We start from the raw sequence: 24,810 nt of genomic DNA, 5'->3' as shown, positions 1-24,810 counted from the left end.
CATGAAATTCTGTAAAATTATGGCCGTTCTATATCTCCTACTGTGAACCACGTATTCGTATGGAATTTTGTTCTCTTGTACACTTTGTTTTTCTCAATTATAAACTATAGTTATTTTGTGCACAGATCTATAATTGTAGAAGATATAAAGGGTTGAAAATTTTTTGGGTCATGAAATTCTGTAAAATTATGGCCGTTCTATATCTCCCCCTGTGGACCACGTATTCATATGAAATTTTGTTCTCTTGTACAATTTGTTTTTCTAAATTATAAACTATAGTTATTTTGTGCACCGATCTATAAATGTAGATGATACTAAGGGTTGAAAATTTTTTGGGTTATGAAATTCTGTAAAATTATGGTCGTTCTATATCTCCCACTGTGAACCACGTATTCGTATGAAATTTTGTTCTCTTGTACACTTTGTTTTTCTCAATTATAAACTATAGTTATTTTTTGCAAAGAACCATAAATGTAGAAGATATAAATGGTTGAAAACTTTTTGGGTTATGAAATTCTGTAAAATTATGGCCGTTCTATATCTCCTACTGTGAACCACGTATTCGTATGGAATTTTGTTCTCTTGTACACTTTGTTTTTCTCAATTATAAACTATAGTTATTTTGTGCATAGATATATAAATGTAGAAGATATAAAGGGTTGAAAATTTTTTGGGTCATGAAATTCTGTAAAATTATGGCCGTTCTATATCCCACTGTGAACCACGTATTGATATGGAATTTTTTTCTCTTATACACTTTGTTTTTGTCAATTATAAACTATAGTTATTTTGTGCACAGATCTACTATTTTAGAAGATATAAAGGGTTGAAAATATTTTGGGTCATGAAATTCTGTAAAATTATGGCCGTTCAATATCTCCCACTGTGAACCACGTATTCGCATGGAATTTTGTTCTCTCGTACACTTTGTTTTTCTCAATTATAAACTATAGTTATTTTGTGCACAGATCTATAAATGTAGAAGATATAAAGGGTTGAAAATTTTTTGGGTCATGAAATTCTGTTAAATAATGGCCGTTCTGTATCTCCCACCGTGAACCACGTATTCTTATGAAATTTCGTTCTCTTGTAAACTTTGTTTTTCTCAATTATAAACTATAGTTATTTTGTGCACAGATCTACAAATGCAGAAGATATAAAGGGTTGAAAATTTGTTGGGTCATGAAATTCTGTAAAATTATGGCCGTTCTATATCGCACTGTGAACCACGTATTCGTATGAAATTTCGTTCTCTTGTACACTTTGTTTTTCTCAATTATAAACTATAGTTATTTTGTGCACAGATCTATAAATGTAGAAGATATAAAGGGTTGAAAATTTTTTGGGTTATGAAATTCTGTAAAATTATGGTCGTTCTATATCTCCCACTGTGAACCACGTATTCGTATGAAATTTTGTTCTCTTGTACACTTTGTTTTTCTCAATTATAAACTATAGTTATTTTTTGCAAAGAACCATAAATGTAGAAGATATAAAGGGTTGAAAATTTTTGGGTCATGAAATTCTGTAAAATTATGGCCGTTCTATATCCCACTGTGAACCACGTATTGATATGGAATTTTTTTCTCTTATACACTTTGTTTTTCTCAATTATAAACTATAGTTATTTTGTGCACAGATCTACAATTTTAGAAGATATAAAGGGTTGAAAATATTTTGGGTCATGAAATTCTGTAAAATTATGGCCGTTCTATATCTCCCACTGTGAACCACGTATTGATATGGAATTTTGTTCACTTGTACACTTTGTTTTTCTCAATTATAAACTATAGTTATTTTGTGCACAGATCTATAAATGTAGAAGATATAAAGGGTTGAAAATTTTTTGGGTCATGAAATTCTGTAAAATTATGGCCGTTCTATATCCCACTGTGAACCACGTATTGATATGGAATTTTTTTCTCTTATACACTTTGTTTTTCTCAATTATAAACTATAGTTATTTTGTGCACAGAACCATAAATGTAGAAGATATAAATGGTTGAAAATTTTTTGGGTCATGAAATTCTGTAAAATTATGGCCGTTCTATATCTCCCACTGTGAACCACGTATTGATATGGAATTTTGTTCTCTTATACACTTGGTTTTTCTCAGTTATAAACTATAGTTATTTTGTGCAGAGATCTATAATTTTAGAAGATATTAAGCAGTGGTTCTTAACCGGTGTTCCGCGAATATGGTCCAAGTGTTCCGCGAAATTTCAATTTTAAATGTATTGAAATTTAGAAACTTAGGATAGATACGAAAACAAAAAATTGTTTCTTTTTTTTTAATTTGAATTTAATTTTATGTTCTAGCTAAATGTCGAATTTGAAATTATTTAATGTTAGTGTTCCGTGAGAAAAAAAAAATATACATATAATTGTGTTCCGCTTCTATGAAAAGGTTAAGAAATACTGCTCTAGATTGTCATTCTAAACCGTCTCTGCTGCAAAATAGCCACCTATTGATTCCCTTGAAGACTTAAAACTTCACTTTTAACCTGCGGGTTTACCTCTTTTTCCTTGCACGCAATCTTCTTTCCCTTTTCCTAAACAAACAATGCAAGAAAATTATGGCATTTCAGTACTTCGGAGTCCTCTTTATCGGTCTGATTAATAAATATTAAACATTTTTTTAAAATAATAATATGCTGTCCACTAATCATGATCCTGTACTTGCTCACAGAAATCTGCAGTCACATCTCTCCTCATTAGAACAGTGGTTCAAGAGAAGGGCTATTCAACTTAATGAAACCAAGTCTCAAAATATTACCTTCACTCTTCGGCGCATTACTCTTCCTCCAGTCTTTTATAACCTAACACCTCTGCGTTACCCGCTACCTTGGGCTTTACTTAGACCGAAGAGTTTCTTGGAACCCCCACACTAGACTTAACAGAACAGAACTGAACAGACGCTATCGACTACTTAAAAGACTCTTAGACGATAGATCAAAACTCTCTCTGGACAACATAAGACTGATTTATACTTCTATTTTGAAACCCACCTGGGCTTATAGAATAGAGCTGTGGGGTTCAACCAAACGCCCCAACCTCCAAAGGATTCAATCTCTACAATCTAAAATACTTCGATCTATTGCTCCTTTTTATGTCTCCAACCTGACTATACACACTGACCTTAACATTCCTTTTGTCTCACAAGTTGCTAAAACAAGATACAGAAAACTCCACTTCAACCTGCTATCTCATATAAATCCTAGCTATAAATCTTTCTTCTAGAACTCTTCCTGACAACACGGCAAGACGCCTTAAAAGACAGTGGCCTCGTGATCTCCTCTCCAGTGAAAAGAGTGGCTAACATCTAATATTTGGGAGTGTTACCACTGAGTAACTTCTCCACTCGTATACCTCTGTAATTCATAGTTCTGTTATCACTGTTACTTATAGCGCCAACGCGCTGATTGCAGCAAAAATAAACGCCAAAAAAAATAATAAAATAATAATAATAAAGTTCATTTAGCTACAAATCACTTGAGTTCTCATATTGACGAAAAAATGTACGAAGTGTACAATTTTACAAAATGTAATTAAAGAATAAGCCATGAAAAAAGATCAAATTAAGATGTAACCACTGAATTCAGTCTTTGGTACACCTAAGAGTACTGCAGTTATATTCCTGGCGTTTAAACGATATAATATTTTATTCATGGTTCAATAATTGGCCGACACTTCGATTAGGGCAAGGTTTAACGAGCTATCGATTTCTACATTGAATCGATGCTGACTAAAACGTCAATGTGTTCGTATGCAGAGCGAAATCTCGTAACTGTATGCATTTGTATGTGTGTATGTATGATGGTGCAGGTGTTTAGTCGTTAGAATGATTGTGGTATAGGAGCGCTAGGCTGTGACAAATGGCTGCGAAGCCGTCTGCTGACTCCATTACTACATTAAATATCCAAAGTGTTTGCGGCCAATTCAGTGTGAATATTGCAAACCCGGAGTCTGGAGGCAGTTTAACGGCCAGATTATATAACATGGTGCAAATGTTACAGTCCCGTCTACTAATACAAAATTATGTACATACAAGACTGTTACAATTAGCGTGTTTAAGTTACGAATATATTTCGCCGTTTGCGTGCATTTTGGGGGCACAAGTTGCACTAATTGTTGTATACATTTACTCATCAATAAGTAAAAATTGAATTCAATTAGTAATTTACATGTGATGTTTTGCTTTATGCACTAAGTCCTGCTTATTATGTATGCGATCCCAAAATGATAGTTTTATTTGCTAGCTTAATGTTTTCTGTCTTCTATCTGACTGAATTTAGAAATTTAGTTATAGCGAAATTTTTGACAAGAATACACAATGTACTTTGGACAAATTACTGCGCAGTGCTATTTTTACCTGTGTTTAACATAGGTCTTTTTAATAAAGAAATCTACCAATATTTCTAATAATCACGACCATTTTTTGGGTCTATTTCTTTCGATGCTTTTGGTAAGGTTGAAAGCGTAATGGTGTTCAGCACTTTCAAAATGGCTTTCTTTATGAATGCAATAATGAAAAATTATTGCAATTAAAGCATCTTAAATAGTTCATTTTAAATCATAACTTCTGAATATCAGAACTTAGGGTTGGCTGAATCATCATTTATTTCTCTAAAACATTATTTATTCTTGATCAAGAACTTGAACCACTTCATCAAATCGAATCGATACCAGAAATTTCTATTCGATGTGCGAAACTTTGCCATTACATTAAGCATACGCTACACTTACTAGCGTAAAAAAAGATCCTGCCCTTACAACCTACTGCTTTATTGCATTGTAAAGTAAAGTAATCGCCTATTTTTTCAGGCAGAGCTTAACGTCCGACTACCATTTACTTGGTGACGTGGACGGAGGCGACTAGCAAACGTACTTTACAATTTCTCATTTAACCATTAAATAAAATCCAAGGCCAAGACCGGGAATCGAACCCAGTACCACAATGCATATTAGCTTTGCAGGTCTCGCCTCTTAACCCGTTCAGCTACCGTGGCGCCTTTTATTGCACAGTTTTCCCGTTATCTATCGCAAAACTCTCCTTTCTGATTTACCTAAGCCTCTACTGTTTCCAGTATGCCAATAGTTTATAGATCTTGACATCCATGAGGGAATTTTGAGTTGGTATGCAATGTAGAAACAGTATTGAGCCACCTGCTTAACATTTATAGAAAAAACATGAATCTTTCAGGCGAACTTTATCGCCTCAATTCGCACAATATGTAATTTAAAGACTGCTTTTACGAGGGTCGTTTGAAAAGTCCGTGCAAAGTCAGAGAGATAGCACCACTGGCGCGTATCGAGGTTATGTTTAGTTAGTAGCATCTCTTGGAAGAACACACACCAAGTTTCAGCCAGATCGGTCTATTTCTTTGTGTTTGGCATTCGTTTGAATCGAGGAAGTCGAGTGATTTTCCAAAAATGGACGAAAAAGAATTTCGTGTGTTGATTAAACACTACTTTATGAAAGGCAAAACGCCTCAGGAGACTAAAGAGAAGCTTGATAAACATTATGGTGACTCTGCACCTTCTATTAGAACAGTTATAAGTGGTTTCAAAATTTTCGGAGTGGCCATATGGGCACAAGTGACGCTGAACGTTCTGGACGCCCTGCTGAGGTTACTACTCCAGAAATCATTGATAAAATCCATGATATGGTGATGGATGACAGAAGAGTGAAGGTGCGTGAGATTGCTAGTGCTGTGGGCATCTCGAATGAACGGGTACATAATATTTTGCATCAACATTTGGACATGACAAAGCTATCCGCAAGATGGGTGCCGCGATTGCTCACACTTTACCAAAAACGAAATCGTGTGAAGTGTTGCAAGGACGGTTTGCAGCTGTTCCAGAAGAATCCGCAGGACTTTAAGCGTCGATTCGTCACTGTGGATGAAACATGGATACATCACTACACTCCTGAGACCAAAGAACAATCTAAACAATGGGTTACCAAGGGGGAATCTGCGCCAAAAAAGGCGAAGACCGTTCCTTCGGCCGGAAAGATTATAGCGACTACTTTGGGATTCGCAAGGAATAATCCTCATCGACTATCTGGAAAAGGGTAAAACTATTACAGGTGCATATTATTCATCGTTATTGGACCGTTTGAAAACCGAGCTGCAAGAAAAACGCCCACGATTGGCCCACAAAAAAGTCCTTTTCCATCACGACAACGCACCAGCTCACACCTCAGCAGTTGTGGTCGCAAAATTAATGGAAATAGGGTTCCAACTCGTTTCACATCCCCCCTATTCTCCAGACTTGGCTCCTTCGGACTACTATTTGTTCCCCAGTATGAAGAAATGGCTGGCGGGAAAAAGATTTTATTTAAACGAGGAGGTGATTGCAGAAACGAATGGCTATTTTTCAGACTTGGACAAATCCCATTATTCGGAAGGGATCAACAAACTAGAGCAGCGTTGGACGAAGTGTATAAGCCTAAAAGGAGACTATGTTGAAAAATAAAAAAGGTTTACCTCAAAAAATTAAGTAGTTTTTATTTTTGCACGGACTTTTCAAACAAACTCACAAATCTTATTTTATTACAGATGGTAAAATAAATCAGACTTTAACGACTACAGTAAAAGAAGAAAAGAATGACTTTAAAGTTAACACAAGAAGACCAAAAAATAAGTTGTTGCTTCAACTTTTCTAATCGTGTACTAAAAAGTATAACAAATATAACGTGATAAGAAGAAAAAAAAAAGTCTACAACAAGGCTACAAAGAAGTTGTAATTGCGAGAAGTTAGGTTTGGTCGTTAGTGCAAGATTTGCCAGAGTTCAGTTGGGTACAGGAAACAGTCTGTGTGTAACTAAACACACAAACCGCTTTCCCAGCGCAGCCAATGGCCTAGAAATAGAGAACGCAGTAGGCCTAGTAGTACAGGCGGTGGCTGTCGAGGCAACCTTGACGTAAAGTGTCGATAAAATATGTATGAGGCCCTGAGAGCGTATGAATGACGGAAAATCACTAAAGCAGAGACGCCCTGGCTATTGAGTTACTGTCATGTCTTCTCTAAGCTCTTCAACCTTTGCCCATTTTCTTCTAAAGCATTTATCTCATGAATTATTTATAAAGGATTTTTTTGTTTTTGTTTTTACTTACTTATTTTGTTTTATTTACTTTAATAATTTTTATTTAAATTTATAGAATTATTTTTTGTAATTCCCTGAACAATATTTTGTTTATTTAATAATGAAAAAGAAAATGAAATTTCAGGATTTTTTCTCGTGGAAGTGATGAAATATTTTACTGGCAGCTCCAAGTATTTACTAGATAAATTCTGGTACACAGTTTTAACCTGAATCCTTTTAAACAAAACTGGTTCTTCCTCTAAATTATATTCATGGGTAAATAAATCAAATAGCGTTATTATTAATCAGAACAGGCGGAAGCGATATCCAGCCTAGATTAAGTAAAGGAAGTGTAGTTGTACGTAGCCCTTCATGAAGTTCCATGGAACCCTGAACTCTTCTAAAAACGAAGAGCTTAATTTCTCAAACTGTCTTCTAAAGCATTATCACTTACGGAACTGATATTATAGGACCAAACACCTGCGAAACTAAATAGTCTTAATAGACTTTTAGAAGACTTAGCTAGTAATTCCAAGAAAAGAAAACATTTTAAATGAGAATACTAGACAAATTATGAAAACCAAGACAATTGTTTTGGAAATAACACTAAAAAAACTACGGTTACTTTGGGTTTGGGCGTGTAGAGACGATGGACAGATGAAAGGCTACACAAAAGACATAGAATGAAAGGTGTAGGAATTAGCCGTGTGGGAAGATGCAGAAGAAAATGGATGAACGAGATACAAGACAGTTTTGGTGGCCATGCTAAAGGTAAGTGTTGGACATAAAGTATGGAAAAAAGTCATGAAAGAAGAAGAGGAATCTTATTAAAGGCGGAATATACTTTAGAAACATTAAAAAACTTCTTTACAGTAAAAAATTCGTAACTTAACATTTTAAAAGTTATGTATTCAAGTTTTATGGCGGTCAGAAGAAGTCTGGTAATACTGTTTCCAATAAAATTATAGGTAAACGATTTGACGATGACATTTTATATTCTTATTCTATTTTTAAAACAGTTCAGGAACGCATTTCTGGTCTAGCTTGTTTTGTATAGATCTTTGCTGATTAAATAAGCTAATATGTATATAGGTTAAAGAGCAATGTAAACCAGATGGTAAAGTGTGCCGTCGATCGTTCGAGTGGCCACAGCAAGAAAGAAAGAAAAACGTTTAGGGTGCCCAAATAATCTCAGCAGTCGATGCGTCTTAAGAAAAAACAATTACCTGAACTTGAATCGAGAAAAATGATTAATGTGAAGCTTTAGCAGCGCGAGAACGATCACACACATTCTAGATGTACGAATATTGATGCGAATCTGACTAGAAAACCCCCTTTGAGAGTACAAGCAATAATTGGCCAACTTATCTCTAAGCTGTGATCTTGTTCACTCTAGATATGAAGGTTCTTCTACAGTCGATTCAAAACACACTTTTAAATTATCAACTACTACTTAACTTCAACTCTGAAATGGTTTTTCTTATAAATATATTTTTTCCCAATAGATCTTCGTTATTATGTATAAGTAGTAATTATGTTTCAAAAAATGACAGATTCCACTGTCCAATATCTTCTTTATAATTAATAATAATAAAAAAAATATATATCCGTCAAAGACTAAGACTGGAACAGTGAGACGCTTCTTAAATATTCAGCAAAGTTGAATTAAAAATAACTTGACACCTCTTTGAGAAGTTTAGTGGAATTAGGGAAGGTAGAAATGGAGCATGATTTTTGAAACAGCTTTAAATATGGAAAGGACGCTAAATATTTAAATCGCACATCTCTGAACTCACTCTGTGCTGGAGGCGGCAACCACCCCCTTAAAAGTTCTACTTTTAACTGGAGGCTATTCCCCTTTTTCATTTTTATCCATTTCTTTTTACTCATTATATTATTATTCCTCCTCCATAGACATTTATAAACATAATATTATTTAAAAAAAAAAAACACTGTGCAAAATTAGTTAATAAAGAGAATTTCCAAAAGTAAATGTTAATAATTTTTGTTTTGATTAATTTAACACTCATCAAAATTTGAGGTCATGGCAGATATTTTCAGTACACTGCTGGTCTACGGACAATAAATATTCTTTTAAATGATATGAATTTGATAATACAAGATGATGCGAAATATTTAGATCCCTTCTTTATTAGCCACTGTACAGTATTTTACTGACGAGCTGTTGCGTTAACTGCCACTTGATATCCAGCATTTAAACTTGAGCCTATCTCTTGTAGGCAGTTATGTTCCATACAAAACACAATCATTATGATAAAATATTTTCTTAAGAGCGCACTTTCAAAAATTGTAGCTACTCACATCAAAATTTAAACCTGAATAATAATAAACAATTTAAAGAATCTCTAACCTTTCATAAGGTTCCTCTTGGACTGGAAGGCGAATTACTTGAGCGACAGAAAATACATAGGCAGAAGTGTGCTCTCGAGTTATATCTTCTACAGTTTTCTTTAGCTTTAATCAAACCGAATTTTTCTTATTACAACCGATTTTTGTTTAGCTTAAAGTTTTAACAAAGTAATGATAGTGTGATAGGCGCCGATCTGGTAGATAATTATTTATGATCTTGCACAGAAAAATATAAAACTATCACATCTTGAAACATGCATTTCATATAATTTACCATATACACTTATTTTTATTTGTATTCAACAGCTGAATTCTTTGAAAGTGGTATCTAGCACAAAACACATAAATAAGTAAACACAACTTGGGATACAAAGTGCACAAAAGTACTTAAACTTTGCTCAGTTAGGGATGAAAAGAAATTAAAATAGCCTCAAAACTATATGGAAATGGGAAAACTCTGTTTGAAGTTTGAATAATAAGGCGGACATGTTACGAAAAGAAGTGACTGTTAAAGTATAACTTTGAACCAACAAGCGCTCTCTCTTCGAGTGCGAAGTTGTTGCACTTCTTCAGCGAGCGGGAAAAGTCTCACTATATTTAGGCACACTAAGACTATCTAGCGGCTTCCACAAGTAACTTGGTTAGCTACAAGGAATAATTCACTGATACTCTCTTTTTTTTTAAAAAAAACAAATTTGCTTATGCTGCATAGGATAATAGTGCTGAGGAATGCTGAGAGAGACTAGGAGCGGATTTTAGGAAATATTGTAACAAATAAAAATTACATTTTATTTATAAGAAAAGTAAGAGTATTTTTAAAGAATAAAATGTTAAAAGAAAACTACTGTAAAACTTGGTAAGAAAACCTTTTAGAGAAGAGAAAGTAGAATTAACATGGAGGGTGGAAGATAAGAAGACAGTGTGATTGGTTAGCCAAGTTGTGGATGGTGGGTTAAAGAAAGGAAGAAGTGCATGAAGTTGTTAGAAAGCTCAGGTGGTCCAAAGGTTATCAGACTGGCAAGCCAATATAACCAGCTTCACCACTTTAGAGCACTGCCCATCAGTCTTCATCAACTTAGCCAAGTTGTGGCGATAATTATCGGCGCTAGGATTCTCTAATCCAATATTCTTAGCTTTTAACCATTCTATCCACTAGAAATAGATTGCTTTTTACCTTATAACTATTTTCTTCTCCTAGTTTATCTCAATCTAATTTTCAATTTAATAGGACATCGCTGTGTGGTAGTGGAAGAGTAAAAAGAAAATGCGGGCATATAATAACATGCTTTGTCCATTTTCGCTAATCACCGGCTATTTTAAGCTAGAAAACTCTTCAAGTTGATCCATTAGCAAATGGCTTCCATCATTAATTATCATTAAAGGTATTTAGTGACGATGTTTTATACAAATATATTGACCTTCAAATTTTTAATCATTAAAGCACTTTCTATTTCATATCTAATTATAATATTTATTTTTGAACGCTAGCTATTTCATTAAATGTATAAAGAGTTTAACTTTAATTATAAAGACTAAATCATAATATTACTTTTATTGACATCTTGACAAAACAATTGAAAGTTTCACAGTTCTAATCGGCAAATATTTTTAATTTTTTTGGATAGTTAAGTAATAAAAAAAATCAGTCTCTCTAAAGTGAGAAGACCATGCTTCAGTTATAGACATGAAAGAATGAACAACTTTTAAAATGTTGTTTATTATTGGATTTATAAATTAAACTTTACTCTTAGTAAAATCATTTAATACACAATCATTTAGATAAGAATATATTTGTTTTTATTACACTTAAGTAAAAAAAAGAAGTAGAGTATGGATTATAAGAAGACAAAGTAGTATTTGTCAGTTTCATTTGAAATATTTATGCCATTCTTATTTGGGATCAATTTATACATACATATATGTTTGTATATAAATATGAAATGTATATTTTAATATTCTTCAATAGATCTAAATTAAGAGATATTTCTAAAAATAGATATTATATCTTGAATCCATCACCTTGTTGATATTAACAGATATAAAATTATTTTTTAATTTTAATAACATATATCTTTAGGTTTATTATTTAAAATAGTTATGTCATGGGGTTGTCATCAAACTCTAAAAGCTTATCTACTTAAATTTAATCTTATTAATGAGTACTCCTTAAAAAAACTCAAAATATCAGTTTTTTCAGGTCGTATAACTTGGTTTTTATAAATAAAGTGATATGAAAACAATTATTTATTTTAGAAAACTTGAATGATGTAATAATAATTTAAATGAAATGATCCATATGAATATGGGCATTTTAATCACATTGGAGGGAGATATTTTTTGTAAACTCTTTTAGAGTTTCAACCTGCTGCTGCCACTCTTTGTACCATAATAATTGGTTTTTCAATCATTTTAACCCCAAAAACAAATTCAGAACCCTTTGTATTCCAGAGAAATGGCGTTTTAGTGTGTAATAAAATAATGGAGAGTAGCTGGTTTTCAATTGGAGGAAGTTTAAAATTGGAGAGAAATCCATATTTCTAGCGTAGAAGCGTTAAGGGTTAGTCTTTCTCAGATCAGAATGAGAGTGAGTACGAACGTAAAAGAATATCTTCCAGGTGATGTATGTGAGGTAGCCTGGAAAGTGGTAAGGCGGCGTGATTAATGGATATTTAAACAGAATTAATGGAGTTTTGTGTTTGCTGATGTAGTTACCGGGTTTTCAGTAATCTTCATGTGGTAATATTAACAGAAGATCAATCTCAACAAAATTACACTCGATCAGCAGTCATATTTAACATTTTTCCAATTAATATTTCGCAGTAAACTGGCTGGCAATGATGATAAAAGATGGTTTCACACCAGACTTACATAGTTTTAGATTATATTTGCCAAAATGAAAGAATTCTGTTTATTCTATTTCTTTAACAAACAGTTGACATTCTGACAATATTTAAAACTAACTTGAAAACAAAAGTGTGAAATAATTGTACGTTACCAAAAGGTTGTTGAAAAGAGTCAAAAAGAAATTAAAAGTAAAAAATCTAGAGACAGAAGAGAAACTGACAAAAGAAGAGATCAAGTATACTAGAGTATAATGAGACACATAGACTTGATGAGTGCAAGAACTGAAAAAACATGCTCAATTAGCAAAGTCCATGCCCAACTCTTGTGGTATACGTTTTTAATTAGTTATGCCCTTCGGGTACTCCTGTTTCCAGTCTAACATTTATTCTTTTACCACTCGAGTACATCACTGCACTCTAACATAATGAACGTCTTTTTTGTAGTCAAAAGACTTACATATAAATAAGAATAAAAATACACCATACTTCTTAACAAAAAGCACGCAAGAAAACAATTTTTTAAACTTGGTTCTCCAATATTTGGACTTATTTTTGATAAAATATGATCGCGATTAATGCAATCTTCATTTGGATCAAAAATCAATAAACCCACTCACCAGTAAATAAATTGGGGCTGAACAAATTGAAAAACGAAGATTGTAATGTTTTAAATACTTAGTATTATTGATATTTGAAAAAAATGTGTAAATAAACAATAATTGTATTAGTATCGTTTTTTAATTTTCCTTTTTAGTAACTCATTGCAAATGAAAAATTCTTAACATGCCTTCCCATAGACTACCCCTAATTCTTCTTAACTTACTTTACAAAATTGATTCCAAAGGCGGTAATCTTACCTATAGCTGGGTTTCCCACTTAAAACACGAGTTTCAATCTATTGCCTACCCAGACAAGTCTTTATCAAGAGCCCCAATTTATGTTAAAATTGAATTAAAAAATATAATCTCCAGATTAACCAATAACTATTTAAGTATAGATATGGAATCAGTATTTAATTCTAAATATAATTGTGTGTATAGAAATCTAAGCATTCTAGGATTATGAGAGAATTATTTAAACTTTAACTGTAACATTAAAAAGATAAGAATAATAATTCAATTACGTTTGGCCAATTTAGCAAAATTTGTAAGTCATGCAATAAGATGCAGAAGTTTTATTTTAAATGATTGGTAGTTTAATTATTACTTTTAAATATTTTAATTTTTCAAATATTAAATTCATTTAGTTTTACGATACATTCTTATTTTTTTAAGTTTGAATTATATATTTATGTCTGAAGCTCAGTTTACTATTTAAGTTCATTATGAAGTTTTATTCAAAGATTCTATTCTGTTTGTTACCTCTGATGGATATCTTTTCATGTATTATTATTATTATTATTATTTTTAATTTCTTATGTTTGTCTAACTCAGCAAGAACTTTTATTTTTTGTTTTATTAAAATTATTATGTATTAATAAATGTTAATCAGGCCAATTCTTTGTTTAAAGTACAGTGTACTATAAAACATTAAATAAATAAATAAATAATAAATAAACTCATTGCAAATATGTGAAGTTTCTCTGCAGGAGTTAAAAATTACATTTAAATTCGCTCTGTTAAAACAGAAGGAGTTAAAGGCAAACAAGAGATAGACAAAGCTTGAACGTTTCAATCTGAATGAATACTTATTTGGTATTTATCGCTGTCAACTGGCCCTATCCAAATTCAATTTAAATCCCTTTCTCGCCCTTCAAACCTTAAACATAATCGCCCTTAAATATTAACTCCCTTAAAAAAAAACTTGTCTATAAACATTTTTCTATAAAAATTTAACAAATCCAACAGTGAATGCATTTTTTCCCCAGTACTTTAAACCCTCATCTCAGATCTTTATTGTCTTAACAAGATTTACACTGTCTTTCATAATTTTTACACCCAACAAAGTTTAGTAAGGGTGTGTTTTCACTTAAAAACTTAGTTTTTGTATTTTTTTTCCCCTCTCCTCCCTAAAAATAATCCTTTTGGAGGAATCCCTCATCAAACTCCTTCCACCGCCACTTGTAAGAGGAACTTTTTAGTTTAATATTCAAATATATTCATAACATCCTTGAAGCAATGTGAAACAACATTAAGGAAGCTCTTGTATTCGAAATTTAATTAATTTTTGCCTGCAGCCAAAAAATATTTGTGTCCTGTGAAATAAAATTCCTCTTTCATTATTTAAATTTTATTTATATTTTTATATTTAATGTTTAAAATACTTCTAGGATCTTCTCCTATTTTTTATTACAGATTTAATTTTGTATCCAATTTTAGAGCAATTTTTATTGGGAAGCCAATATATTTAGAGCTAATAAAGTTTTTTTTACAGAAAAGAAAGTACTTATTCGACTTTCTTTCTGGTTGGTTCTTTCTCAATCAACTATATTTATTCCTCATACCAATCCTTTTCAGATAATGTTCCCATTGACAAACCATTCTTTTCTGGGACATCCGATTTCCCTTCATTCATTAGGTAGAAGTAAACACTTAAATAAGCGGTCATTGCAACCTCCCTGTAGCATTTCAAATGTGTACGTGTGCTGCAGCATTTTCCACTTCGTCTAATGTGTAGAATCGGATACACTGTAGATGGATGATATTGTTTAAACTACTGCCTGCAATTTTACTTTTTTAAGTATTTTGGTCGTACCGACAAATTAATGTCTTTAAGGTTAACCACTGTCTAAGAGCATGACCAATGGATATGTTGTGATGTCCTAGGCCTTTCAGTGTAGCCTAGCGACCAAATGGTGCTACGGAACCGAATGGGGTTTCTGTTCGTCAGCTCCACAAGCAAACAAAATGTTTCGTGGTCGTCTAGGGCTTGCAGTAGAGCCTCTGTTTCCACTGATCTGTAGGAGGTGGATGGTTTGGAAATACGAGTAGTTGCTTCCTTTCTCAAGTCTTTTTTTCGCTCACACCAACCTGGTTCAGAGCAAGCCCAATGCTCGAAGTCGGGTACATACCGCTTGCACTACGAGTATGTATACATTTGTCACTACAAGTGTTTGAACGCCAAAATTTGCACTTTCTTATTATATAATCCTTTTCCATTATCTTACCCAACCAAAAAGTATCTGCACTGACCACTTTCAGAAAGAGATGCGGGCACAAATATCCCTTTAGTCTAAAATTCCGGTAACCTTTCTGAGCTAAACCTTTCCGTCTTTCGCGAACGATAGTTCTTCATTAATCTCAGATTAGTGTGTAGCTCTGCCAAAAAACTGATCTCCTAATAGTTCTACTAAAAAAGTTATCCTAAGCAGAATGTTTTTAAAACTCATTGTAAATAAATTTAAATTTATTTTTACAGCAACTTTCTCTCCTCTTTTGTTAGCAAAATTTTGATTATAGATTCAATGCAATTGGTGGAAGAAGTAAATGGAGTTAATTTTAACAACAAAGCATAACATCTGTGTGTGTATATAATGTATTGGTTATACATGGATAACAATACTGTTGCTAATTGGTGTTCAATAGCGAGCAGACAGTGCAACATGCTATTAGTACAAAGTGCATGTGAAATGTATACCTAACTGAGTATAGTGTGTGCACCTGTATGTGCACTGAGCTGCATCGACATGTGATGCAACTGCACACTCACAAAAAGCAGCCGCAGGCTGAATAGATTCTGTTAACTCATGGTGATGATGTAGGTACATGTAAATTGTAGATACTCCTTCAAAAGTAAATTTTACAGAGTAATTTTCAGTTTGAAAAATTATTGATTAGAAATCACCAAATAGTTTTTTTGATGTTCTTTTCAACTGCTTACAAAACACATTACATTTCATAGGTGAGCAAAGAATTACAATATAACTCTAATAAACCACAACTAATTAGTATATTATAACTAAAATAGAATTTTGCAACCATATTTTTACTTCATAAAAACTAGTTTCTATTCTAAATTTTTACACTTCTGAAACTAATTACTTGATTTTTTATAAATAAAACATCTTGAATACTGTTCAGTAATTCATTAATTGATAAAAAAACAGTCTAAAGAAACTCCTATTAATTCTCAAATTGAGCTAAATTGAGTGCACAAAAAGCCAAACACAAAAGTAAAGAAAAAATGTTTTTTAAATATATTTACTACATTTTTGAAATCAACATTTCCCTTTTTTTTTTATATCAATAAGAACAGTAGTGAATCCTTGTGACATTTCAAAACTCAAACGAGAGATCTGATTCTTTCGCTTGAGCTACGCTGTATCTGGGCAATATTATTTTTTGGTTATGCAACATTAAATTATAGAGACTCCCAGCTAAAACACTTTCTTGTGTGAACAGTGTTAGAGTCAGCCCTAACCTTTGTGGAAGGATTGCTTGCAACTTAACTGAACATACAATGCTATCTACCTATTAAGTTTGTAAGTAAAAATATTTTTATTTTTGCTCCTGTTTAGAATTAATGAGTTTTCATTTTGTCTTTTCTTCAACCTAGTTCATTCAAGAAGTAATTCATGATATTACTTAAAATATTCTTTATTGTAAAATTTACCTTGTGTGTTTTTTTCAATAAAGAAAAAAGAAAAGGTAGAGCATTATTGTTTCAATTAGTGGAACACAAATGAAAAGTAATCTAGACAACAAAGAATGAAATTAGAATAAAAATGTACTCTGCACTCAACTATGGGGAAATAAATGAAGAAAATGCAAAGCAAAAATTAAATAAATTTAAAAAACAGTGATTAATAAATCAATCAATACATCTGTTTAGGGACAAAACTGCCTTGCAAAGAATTAGGTGTTTTCTGTTTTGTTTCTTTAAATAAACCCAAAAATATAATACAGAAGGAAAATTGAAGGTTACTAAAACATTTACTAAATATTCTAGTGCTGTAATTGCAAAAGTAAATCGCAACTTTTAGTTTGTCGCTGATGATATTTGAAGAAACGTTTCCATAGTACCTGTATCGGAAAGTGAAATAACATTTGGGATTCATTTATACATAATGCGCTCTAAAAGTTTAGTGGTACAGTGAAACAGGGCCATTTTGCAGGATATTTGGGCGACATCTTAACAAACATTACGCTGAATTTCTAGTTATTCGGCGTAAGGAGGGAATGAATAAAAGACTAGTGAGTAGAATAATGGGACTAGTTGAACAACATAATCTGATGTAACCGGACCCTGGCAAAGTTAAACAAGAATGGGTGAGTGGGGAAACTGGATTCAGTTTTCTGTATGAAATTTGTCCGTAATACAATAAAAGGCGCCGGACTGAGGGACCCGTCGGGTCCGAGAGAAGGTTAAAAAGGAAAGGAAGGGTCCCCGGCCATTTGCTCCTCCCATCTCCGGCGACCGGGCCAGGGATATTTGTTGTTGGCCAAGGGTTAGTGCAAATTTAGTTTAGTACGTTGGCTGGATTCTTGTTGATATTTTGTATTTACACAGTTTTCCTTCAGCACAAGATCAAACACTATTTACATTCTGTACATATACATATTTGCACGCATTATTGACCCACTTTCCAACCTTCCTCGTCTTTTAATCTTCTCAATGAGGCTTCAGAGAAGAAACTACTTTATCTTTAGAATCAACCCACTTATCTCTTTTTATTGCTCTCCCACAGCTTCTCTCTTTGAGGATGAAACATAAGTGCATCAGTTTCCTAAGTAAGGCAGCACTCTTCAGTGTTGGCCAGCTAGGGGAGGAATAAAAGGAAGTGTTGTTTGAACAAAAAACAAAAAAAAAACCTTTGCTTACTTGATTAATGGCATCTTTAGGGAAAAGCGCAGAAAGTTACGCAGCACATTCTACGCATATTAATTACCACACCTTTTTTTAAAAAAAACTTTCAACCTGTTTTTTTTTTCCTTATGTGTCCATTTTTCTTTTATAATGTTTCTTAGACTACAAAGTCTCTTTGAAAGTACAACTCTTTGAAAGAACTGAAGAAGCTGCTTTCAGTTGAAGCAACTAGCTTATGCCATACAAAACAAAAGGAAGAAAATTAAAAATAATTAATTACAAAAAATTAACGAGCAAAAAAATGCAACTATTTTTGTAATTGACAATTTTTTTTTCTGTACCTACAGAAGTTTTTTCTTTTCCTTCTCAGATTTTTACACATTTTCTCAACATAGTGAATTTTCTCTCATTTAATACTGGATGCCAGGACATGCATGACATGTCTGGCAAACTATCCCAAGAAAGGAAGACCCATAAACATCTTTCATAGACCAGTAAAGAAATCAATCAGTCAGAGGAGCCTCATAAAAGCTAACAGCAAACTTTCTTATACGAGGTGTGTTCAAAAAGTAACGGGAATTTTTAAATTTCGCGGGTTTGGAGAGTCTGATTGTAATTTTTTTTTTTTTTATTATGTTGGTACACATGCCCCTGAAGTACGATAAAATTTTCAGTAATATTCATTGTTTACTTCTTAAGTGGCAGCCGTTAAGGTTAGACGTGTTTTTCGAGCTTGGCGATTTTTGTTTGTTAAAAAAAATGGATCAAAGAATTTGTATTAAATTTTGCGTAAAAAATGAAATAAAGGGTGTGAAATGTTAATAAAGGCATATGGTGAGTCTGCTATGAGTAAAACAAGGATTTACGAGTGGTATAAGCGTTTCCAAGATGGCCGCGAAAACGTTGAAGATGACGAACGACCTGGACGTCCAAGCACATCAACAACCGATGAAAACGTGAAAAAAGTGAAAGAAATGGTTATGAACGATCGCCGAATCACAATCAGAGAAGTCGCTGATGATGTTGCCATATCAATTGGCTCATGCCATGAAATTTTTTCGGATGTTTTGGGTATGAAACGTGTGGCAGCAAAATTTGTTCCAAAATTGTTGAATTTCGAACAAAAACAGCGGAGAATGGAAGTTGCTCAAGAGTCACTCAATGAAGTCGACAACGATGCGGATCTACTGAAACGTGTTATAACAGGTGACGAAACATGGGTTTACGGATATGATGTCGAAACTAAGGCTCAATCGTCCCAGTGGAGGCATTCTGGATCGCCAAGACCGAAAAAGGCTCGACAAGTGCGGTCGAATGTGAAGGTTATGCTCACTGTGTTCTTCGATTTTAATGGCATAGTGCATCATGAATTCTTGCCACAAGGTCAAACAATCAATAAGGAGTACTACCTACAAGTTCAACGCCGTTTGCGTGAAGCAATCCGAAAAAAACGCCCGGATTTGTGGCAAAACAATTCATGGATTTTGCACCACGATAATGCACCTGCTCACACTTCATTGCTTGTTCGTGAATTTTTGGCCAGAAACAAAACTTTAACGATGCCCCAGCCTCCATATTCGCCAGACATGGCTCCATGTGACTTTTTTCTATTTCCAAACATAAAGAGAACATTAAAAGGCCGTCGTTTTACAAGCATAGATGACATTAAAAGCGAATCGCTGAAAGAGCTGAAAGCTATCACAAAGATCGAGTTTCAGAAGTGTTTCGAGGATTGGAAAAAGCGCTGGCACAAGTGTATTGTATGCGAAGGGGACTACTTTGAAGGCGACAATATTAATGTAGATGAATAAATAAATATTTTTTTCAAAAAACGAAAATTCCCGTTACTTTTTGAACACACCTCGTAAGTCTGATGGTACAATTGCTTAAAGTTTATTGGTCTCTTGCAGAATTTACTTGACTGAAGAAGAGATTCGTGTCCACTACCATTTCGAAGGAAAAGTGAGGTGATACTTCTTTTATTTTGTTTTAGACTCACTACAACTTGGGTCCAAGCAAAACTTCAGGTTTTGACGTTTCATAAGTTAGCATTGGCTAATCCAAAATTATATAAAATATTTTATTTTCAATAATCAGGATTGAAGAATGAAGGTAGTCTGAAAATCCGTGCTTCACCTCTCTGATATTGATCCCTCAAATATTGCATGAAACTCAACCGCCTATCAAGGGTGACACGGGAAGCTTCAATACTTCAATTATAGAAGGGAACCAATATTGTCCACTTTTCAGACATGAATTATTCCCCACTTTTTAAGAGGTTAAATATGTTTTAAATATTGCTTGTTTTGTTTTGACCTTGGGTGCCTATAGATAAGCCTTAGTGTTGGCGCTGGAAATAATGCAGCAGGAGTTTTTAGGGAATACCTCCAAGCTATAAACTATCATTCCTCTCAGAAAAACATTGGAGCCAAATCGTGATCTTTGTGCTTTGGGCCGTAGCTTGTCGCTGGTTAAATGGGGTGATGATTGTCACCGTGATTTAGCTTAACCTCAAACCCATTTTCATATTCTGTCATTCCAGAGATTTTATCTCACTCTCCATGATTCGTAGAATTTTGTAACAACGGTGCACCAATTTATTGAGGAACCAGTTAGTTTTTCTACTGAAAATTATCTATAAACATCTTCAATTACACTAATTTATAGTCTCTCAGACAAAAAAAAAACTGTAATAAAGGACCCATTAAATTAAATGTTGAATTAAAAAAGAAAAAAGACACCAATAATAAGTTAAAAATTTAGCATTTTGTAAATAGGTAAATGAAAGATCAAATTTCATTAAATGACCTGAGACCTCATTTTGTAAATAACTTAAATGTATTAAATTTACCAAATAATTAAAAGATTTAATTAAGTAGATTGGATAAAAAAAACAAACAAAGAAATTAGGGATGAGAGAAAGATGTTGAACATAAATTATATGACTTTAATTACTTCACAGAAGATAAAATTTGAACAAAAGGGGAACTTAGATTGTTATTCGACCTTATTGTCTCTGGACTCTGCAATAGTATTTTTAACACTTTTTTACAGCCTCATTATTCAGTTGGTTGGCCTTCTTTTTCAGCACTATGAAATCTAATGTATGGCTGGCAATTTTTAGACATTTTTTTCTACTGGAATAAAAGAAATCTTTGTCTCGTTGAATAAATCAAAATAAATAGTAAAAAAAGAAAAGAAAAATTAGAAGAATTTTTGTTAGTAATTTTCGCTGTTGCATATCTTTGTGAGCTCCTGTTGATCTTAAAACAGAAATTTAGCTTAAAGTTAGCATTTCCACTTCGTAAAAAAGATTTAGTCTCTTTCTGTAGCTTTCCTTTTTATTCAGATTTTGGTTACCCAGCACGCTCGATGAATGGAAGTAATTATTGATTGATTGAAGTGAGAAACAAAAATTCTTAGTTTAGTATCAGTATTGTATTTGGTATCTACCTCAGTAGGTTATAAATAAATTAGCCTAATTACATACCGCCCAACAGAGCCAACCAAGCCTGATTACATCAACTATTACCTGGTCCTTGGAATAAATCCATTTATTTCTTATTCTTCTGCTTCCTCCAGGTCACTACTTCACTAACAGCTGTATATCCGCCGAAGAACTCTTATCGGTTTGTAACATCTTTTTGATTCTTTAAGGGTTGACCTAGACTTCTGTACCATACATGAGAACCGGCTAGAATAAGCGTTTTGTAAAGAACAGATTTTTTTTAACTAACAAAGTTTGCTCTTAATGTTCTGGCCGATCCAAAAGCAACATTTGTTTGGCCTGAACTTCCCTCGTTTTCATTTCCGCGGATAGTCTCGGGCGACTTCAGGGCTAAGTTATGCGAAAGACCTTCAGGTGGAGGCAAGGGCTGGCGCTTATAGACTAGCGAGAAATGGTCAATGGAGGCGCATTAGCTCCTCTGTTGGACTTATGAACATCATAGACAAGGTCGACCCTTTGCCGGTCATAGAAATGGTTGGGGACAGTGTCTGTCCTAGTTACAGTTTCGTGACTCCGTTTCAGGTGATCCTCAGATATCGAGGACTGAATGGAGGGTAAACTGGACAGAACAGTGCCGGAAGGGAGTCATGTGGTTTACGGATGGGCTCCAAGATGGCCTGTGGGACCGGAGCTGGAGTGTATGAGGCTAAACCTAAGGTACTCATTGAGAGTGCTCTTGGGAGACATGCCACCGTCTTTCAGGCCGAGGTCTTTGCCATTAAAACTTGCGCTGAGTAAAATCTGCGAATGAATCTCAGAAATAGGGAGATTTGAAACTTTTCGGACAGCCAGGCTGCACTGAAGGCCATTGTTTCCTTCAGAATTACCTCTTCACTGGTCTGTGAATACAGAAAGGCGCTAGAACAACTGGGCCGGCACAATAAAGTTCGACTGGAATGGGTGCTGGGCCATGTGGGGATTGAGGGGAATGAAGTAGCTGATCAACTGGCTAGGAATGGAGCTAGTACTCCCTTCATTGGCCCGGAACCTGTCCTGGGGTTCACCAAGGGTGCAGTTCGTGAGGCTCTCAGAGATTGGATCTGGAGAGAACATGAAAAGAACTGGATGATGCGGCAAGAGTGTTCATGCCCTTGCTGTGTAAACAAAGAACCAAAGAGACTCTGGTCTTGGGCAGAAATCAGATTACTCTGGTTACAGGCTTATTCACAGGGCACGGCAGGTTCAGAAAGCACCTGCACAAGGTAGGGCTTATTAGCTCCGGAACCGTTGTGCAGGTTGTGCCAGGAAGAGGAAGAAACGGCCTCTCACCTGCTGTTCGATTGCGTTGCAATCGAGAGGCTGCGCTACGATATCTTTGGTACCTTGAGACCAGAGGAGATTGCAGCGCAGAAGGAACTGATAGGGAAAGCCCTCAACCTTCTTAGAAGGGGAGGTTTCTGCTACTAGACTTAGAGGGAAGGCACAATAAGCCTCTGGGGGCTGCGGTGCCGTTGGGCATGGGTCCCGTCCCACCTTTCAAAATCTAAATCTAAATCTATGCGAAAGACCACTCTCTTTTAATATTATAATGTTTATAACAATTTACTGTTTCTAAATAATTTCAAACAACATGAAAAGTGTTGTTAGTATAGAGGTTTGAGTGAGGTTATAAGAATGATTTCATGAAGTAGGATAAGATGTAAGAGAACGGGAAAACCTCTTACATTAGTAAGAGAAAGTAAAGAAGTTTGTTTGAGAGAGATGATAGGATGTAAATCTTAAAGGTAATTCAGTATTTGTGAGTTGGTACAGCCTCTGGTAAAGAAGCTTTCCACCAGAGAAGACAAAGATGAAGAAGAAGACGTTGTACTACCAGACCTGTCAGCCGTCCGAACCTCGCTTCATCCACTTAGAAAAGATTAAACGGCTTATTAGCCGTGCTTAAAGAATTTGCTTGTCTAATGCTTGCTTCCAAGGGATTAAATATGGCCGGCCGCTAATGACTTGCTAAAGGCACTCTCCCTTTCCTCAGACCGTAGGCCGTTTCCCTCCCATGCCAAACCATTTTTCTTTCACTCTTCTGATTCATGGAAATCCGGCACATTGCTCAAAGATTAAAAATTTCTTTTCTTTTTTGAAAAGTTAATACTTTTAAGGAAATGGCAAGTTATTTATGTGTAATTTTTCATTTTTCATTACCGAGGTTAGTTGAATAACTTTATATTTTTATATAATAACTAATTTCTATAATAACTAATACAAAAAAAAACTTTAGGAAAAAATCTTTTGTAAACATCGTTTAATACGAGAATAAAGATAACCAATTTTCAAGAAAAATAACCTTTTTATGTATTTATCTGCTGAAGGATTAACAGTATAGTTCTTACTCACTGAAACCTAATCTAGGATCTCCGATTGGAGGGCTGCCTTTACGTTTCTTGTTTTACCAGGAGCATCTACGAGGGTCGTTTGAAAAGTCCGTGCAAAGTCAGAGAGATAGCACCACTGGCGCGTATCGAGGTTATGTTTAGTTAGTAGCATCTCTTGGTGGAAGAACACTCACCAAGTTTCAACCAGATCGGTCTATTTCTTTGTGTTTGGCATTCGTTTGAATCGAGGAAGTCGAGTGATTTTCAAAAAATGGACGAAAAAGAATTTCGTGTGTTGATTAAACACTACTTTATGAAAGGCAAAACGCCTCAGGAGACTAAAGAGAAGCTTGATAAACATTATGGTGACTCTGCACCTTCGATTAGAACAGTTTATAAGTGGTTTCAAAATTTTCGGAGTGGCCATATGGGCACAAGTGACGCTGAACGTTCTGGACGCCCTGTTGAGGTTACTACTCCAGAAATCATTGATAAAATCCATGATATGGTGATGGATGACAGAAGAGTGAAGGTGCGTGAGATTGCTAGTGCTGTGGGCATCTCGAATGAACGGGTACATAATATTTTGCATCAACAAAGCTATCCGCAAGATGGGTGCCGCGATTGCTCACGCTTGACCAAAAACGAAATCGTGTGAAGTGTTGCAAGGACGGTTTGCAGCTGTTCCAGAAGAATCCGCAGGACTTTAAGCGTCGTTTCTTCACTGTGGATGAAACATGGATACATCACTACACTCCTGAGACCAAAGAACAATCTAAACAATGGGTTACCAAGGGGGAATCTGCGCCAAAAAAGGCGAAGACCGTTCTTTCGGCCGGAAAGATTATGGCGACTGTCTTTTGGGATTCGCAAGGAATAATCCTCGTCGACTATCTGGAAAAGGGTAAAACTATTACAGGTGCATATTATTCATCGTTATTGGAC

At 34.3% G+C, this 24,810-nt stretch overlaps 1 protein-coding gene across 2 annotated transcripts in view; it reads right to left on the bottom strand.

Annotated features, from left to right (window-relative positions):
* The window catches only part of LOC141454559 (roundabout homolog 1-like), a 573,443-nt gene that overhangs the window by 61,595 nt on the left and 487,038 nt on the right, over window positions 1-24,810 (bottom strand). The window contains exon 1 of one of the 2 annotated variants that reach the window (XM_074128931.1): window positions 9,462-10,049. The exons of the other annotated variant lie outside the window; for it this stretch is intronic. Coding sequence (XP_073985032.1) covers window positions 9,462-9,468 — 7 coding nt within the window. The 5' untranslated portion in view covers window positions 9,469-10,049. Of the gene's footprint in view, window positions 1-9,461; window positions 10,050-24,810 lie in introns of those variants that run through there. 2 annotated transcript variants of the gene reach the window in all.

This window comes from Rhodnius prolixus, unplaced genomic scaffold (assembly GCF_049639745.1).
Source record: "Rhodnius prolixus isolate KJV_2025 unplaced genomic scaffold, Rpr scaffold_9, whole genome shotgun sequence".
NCBI lineage: Eukaryota > Metazoa > Arthropoda > Insecta > Hemiptera > Reduviidae > Rhodnius > Rhodnius prolixus.
Note: the sequence above shows the minus strand (reverse complement) of the source record. Positions and strands in the feature narration are given on the sequence as shown.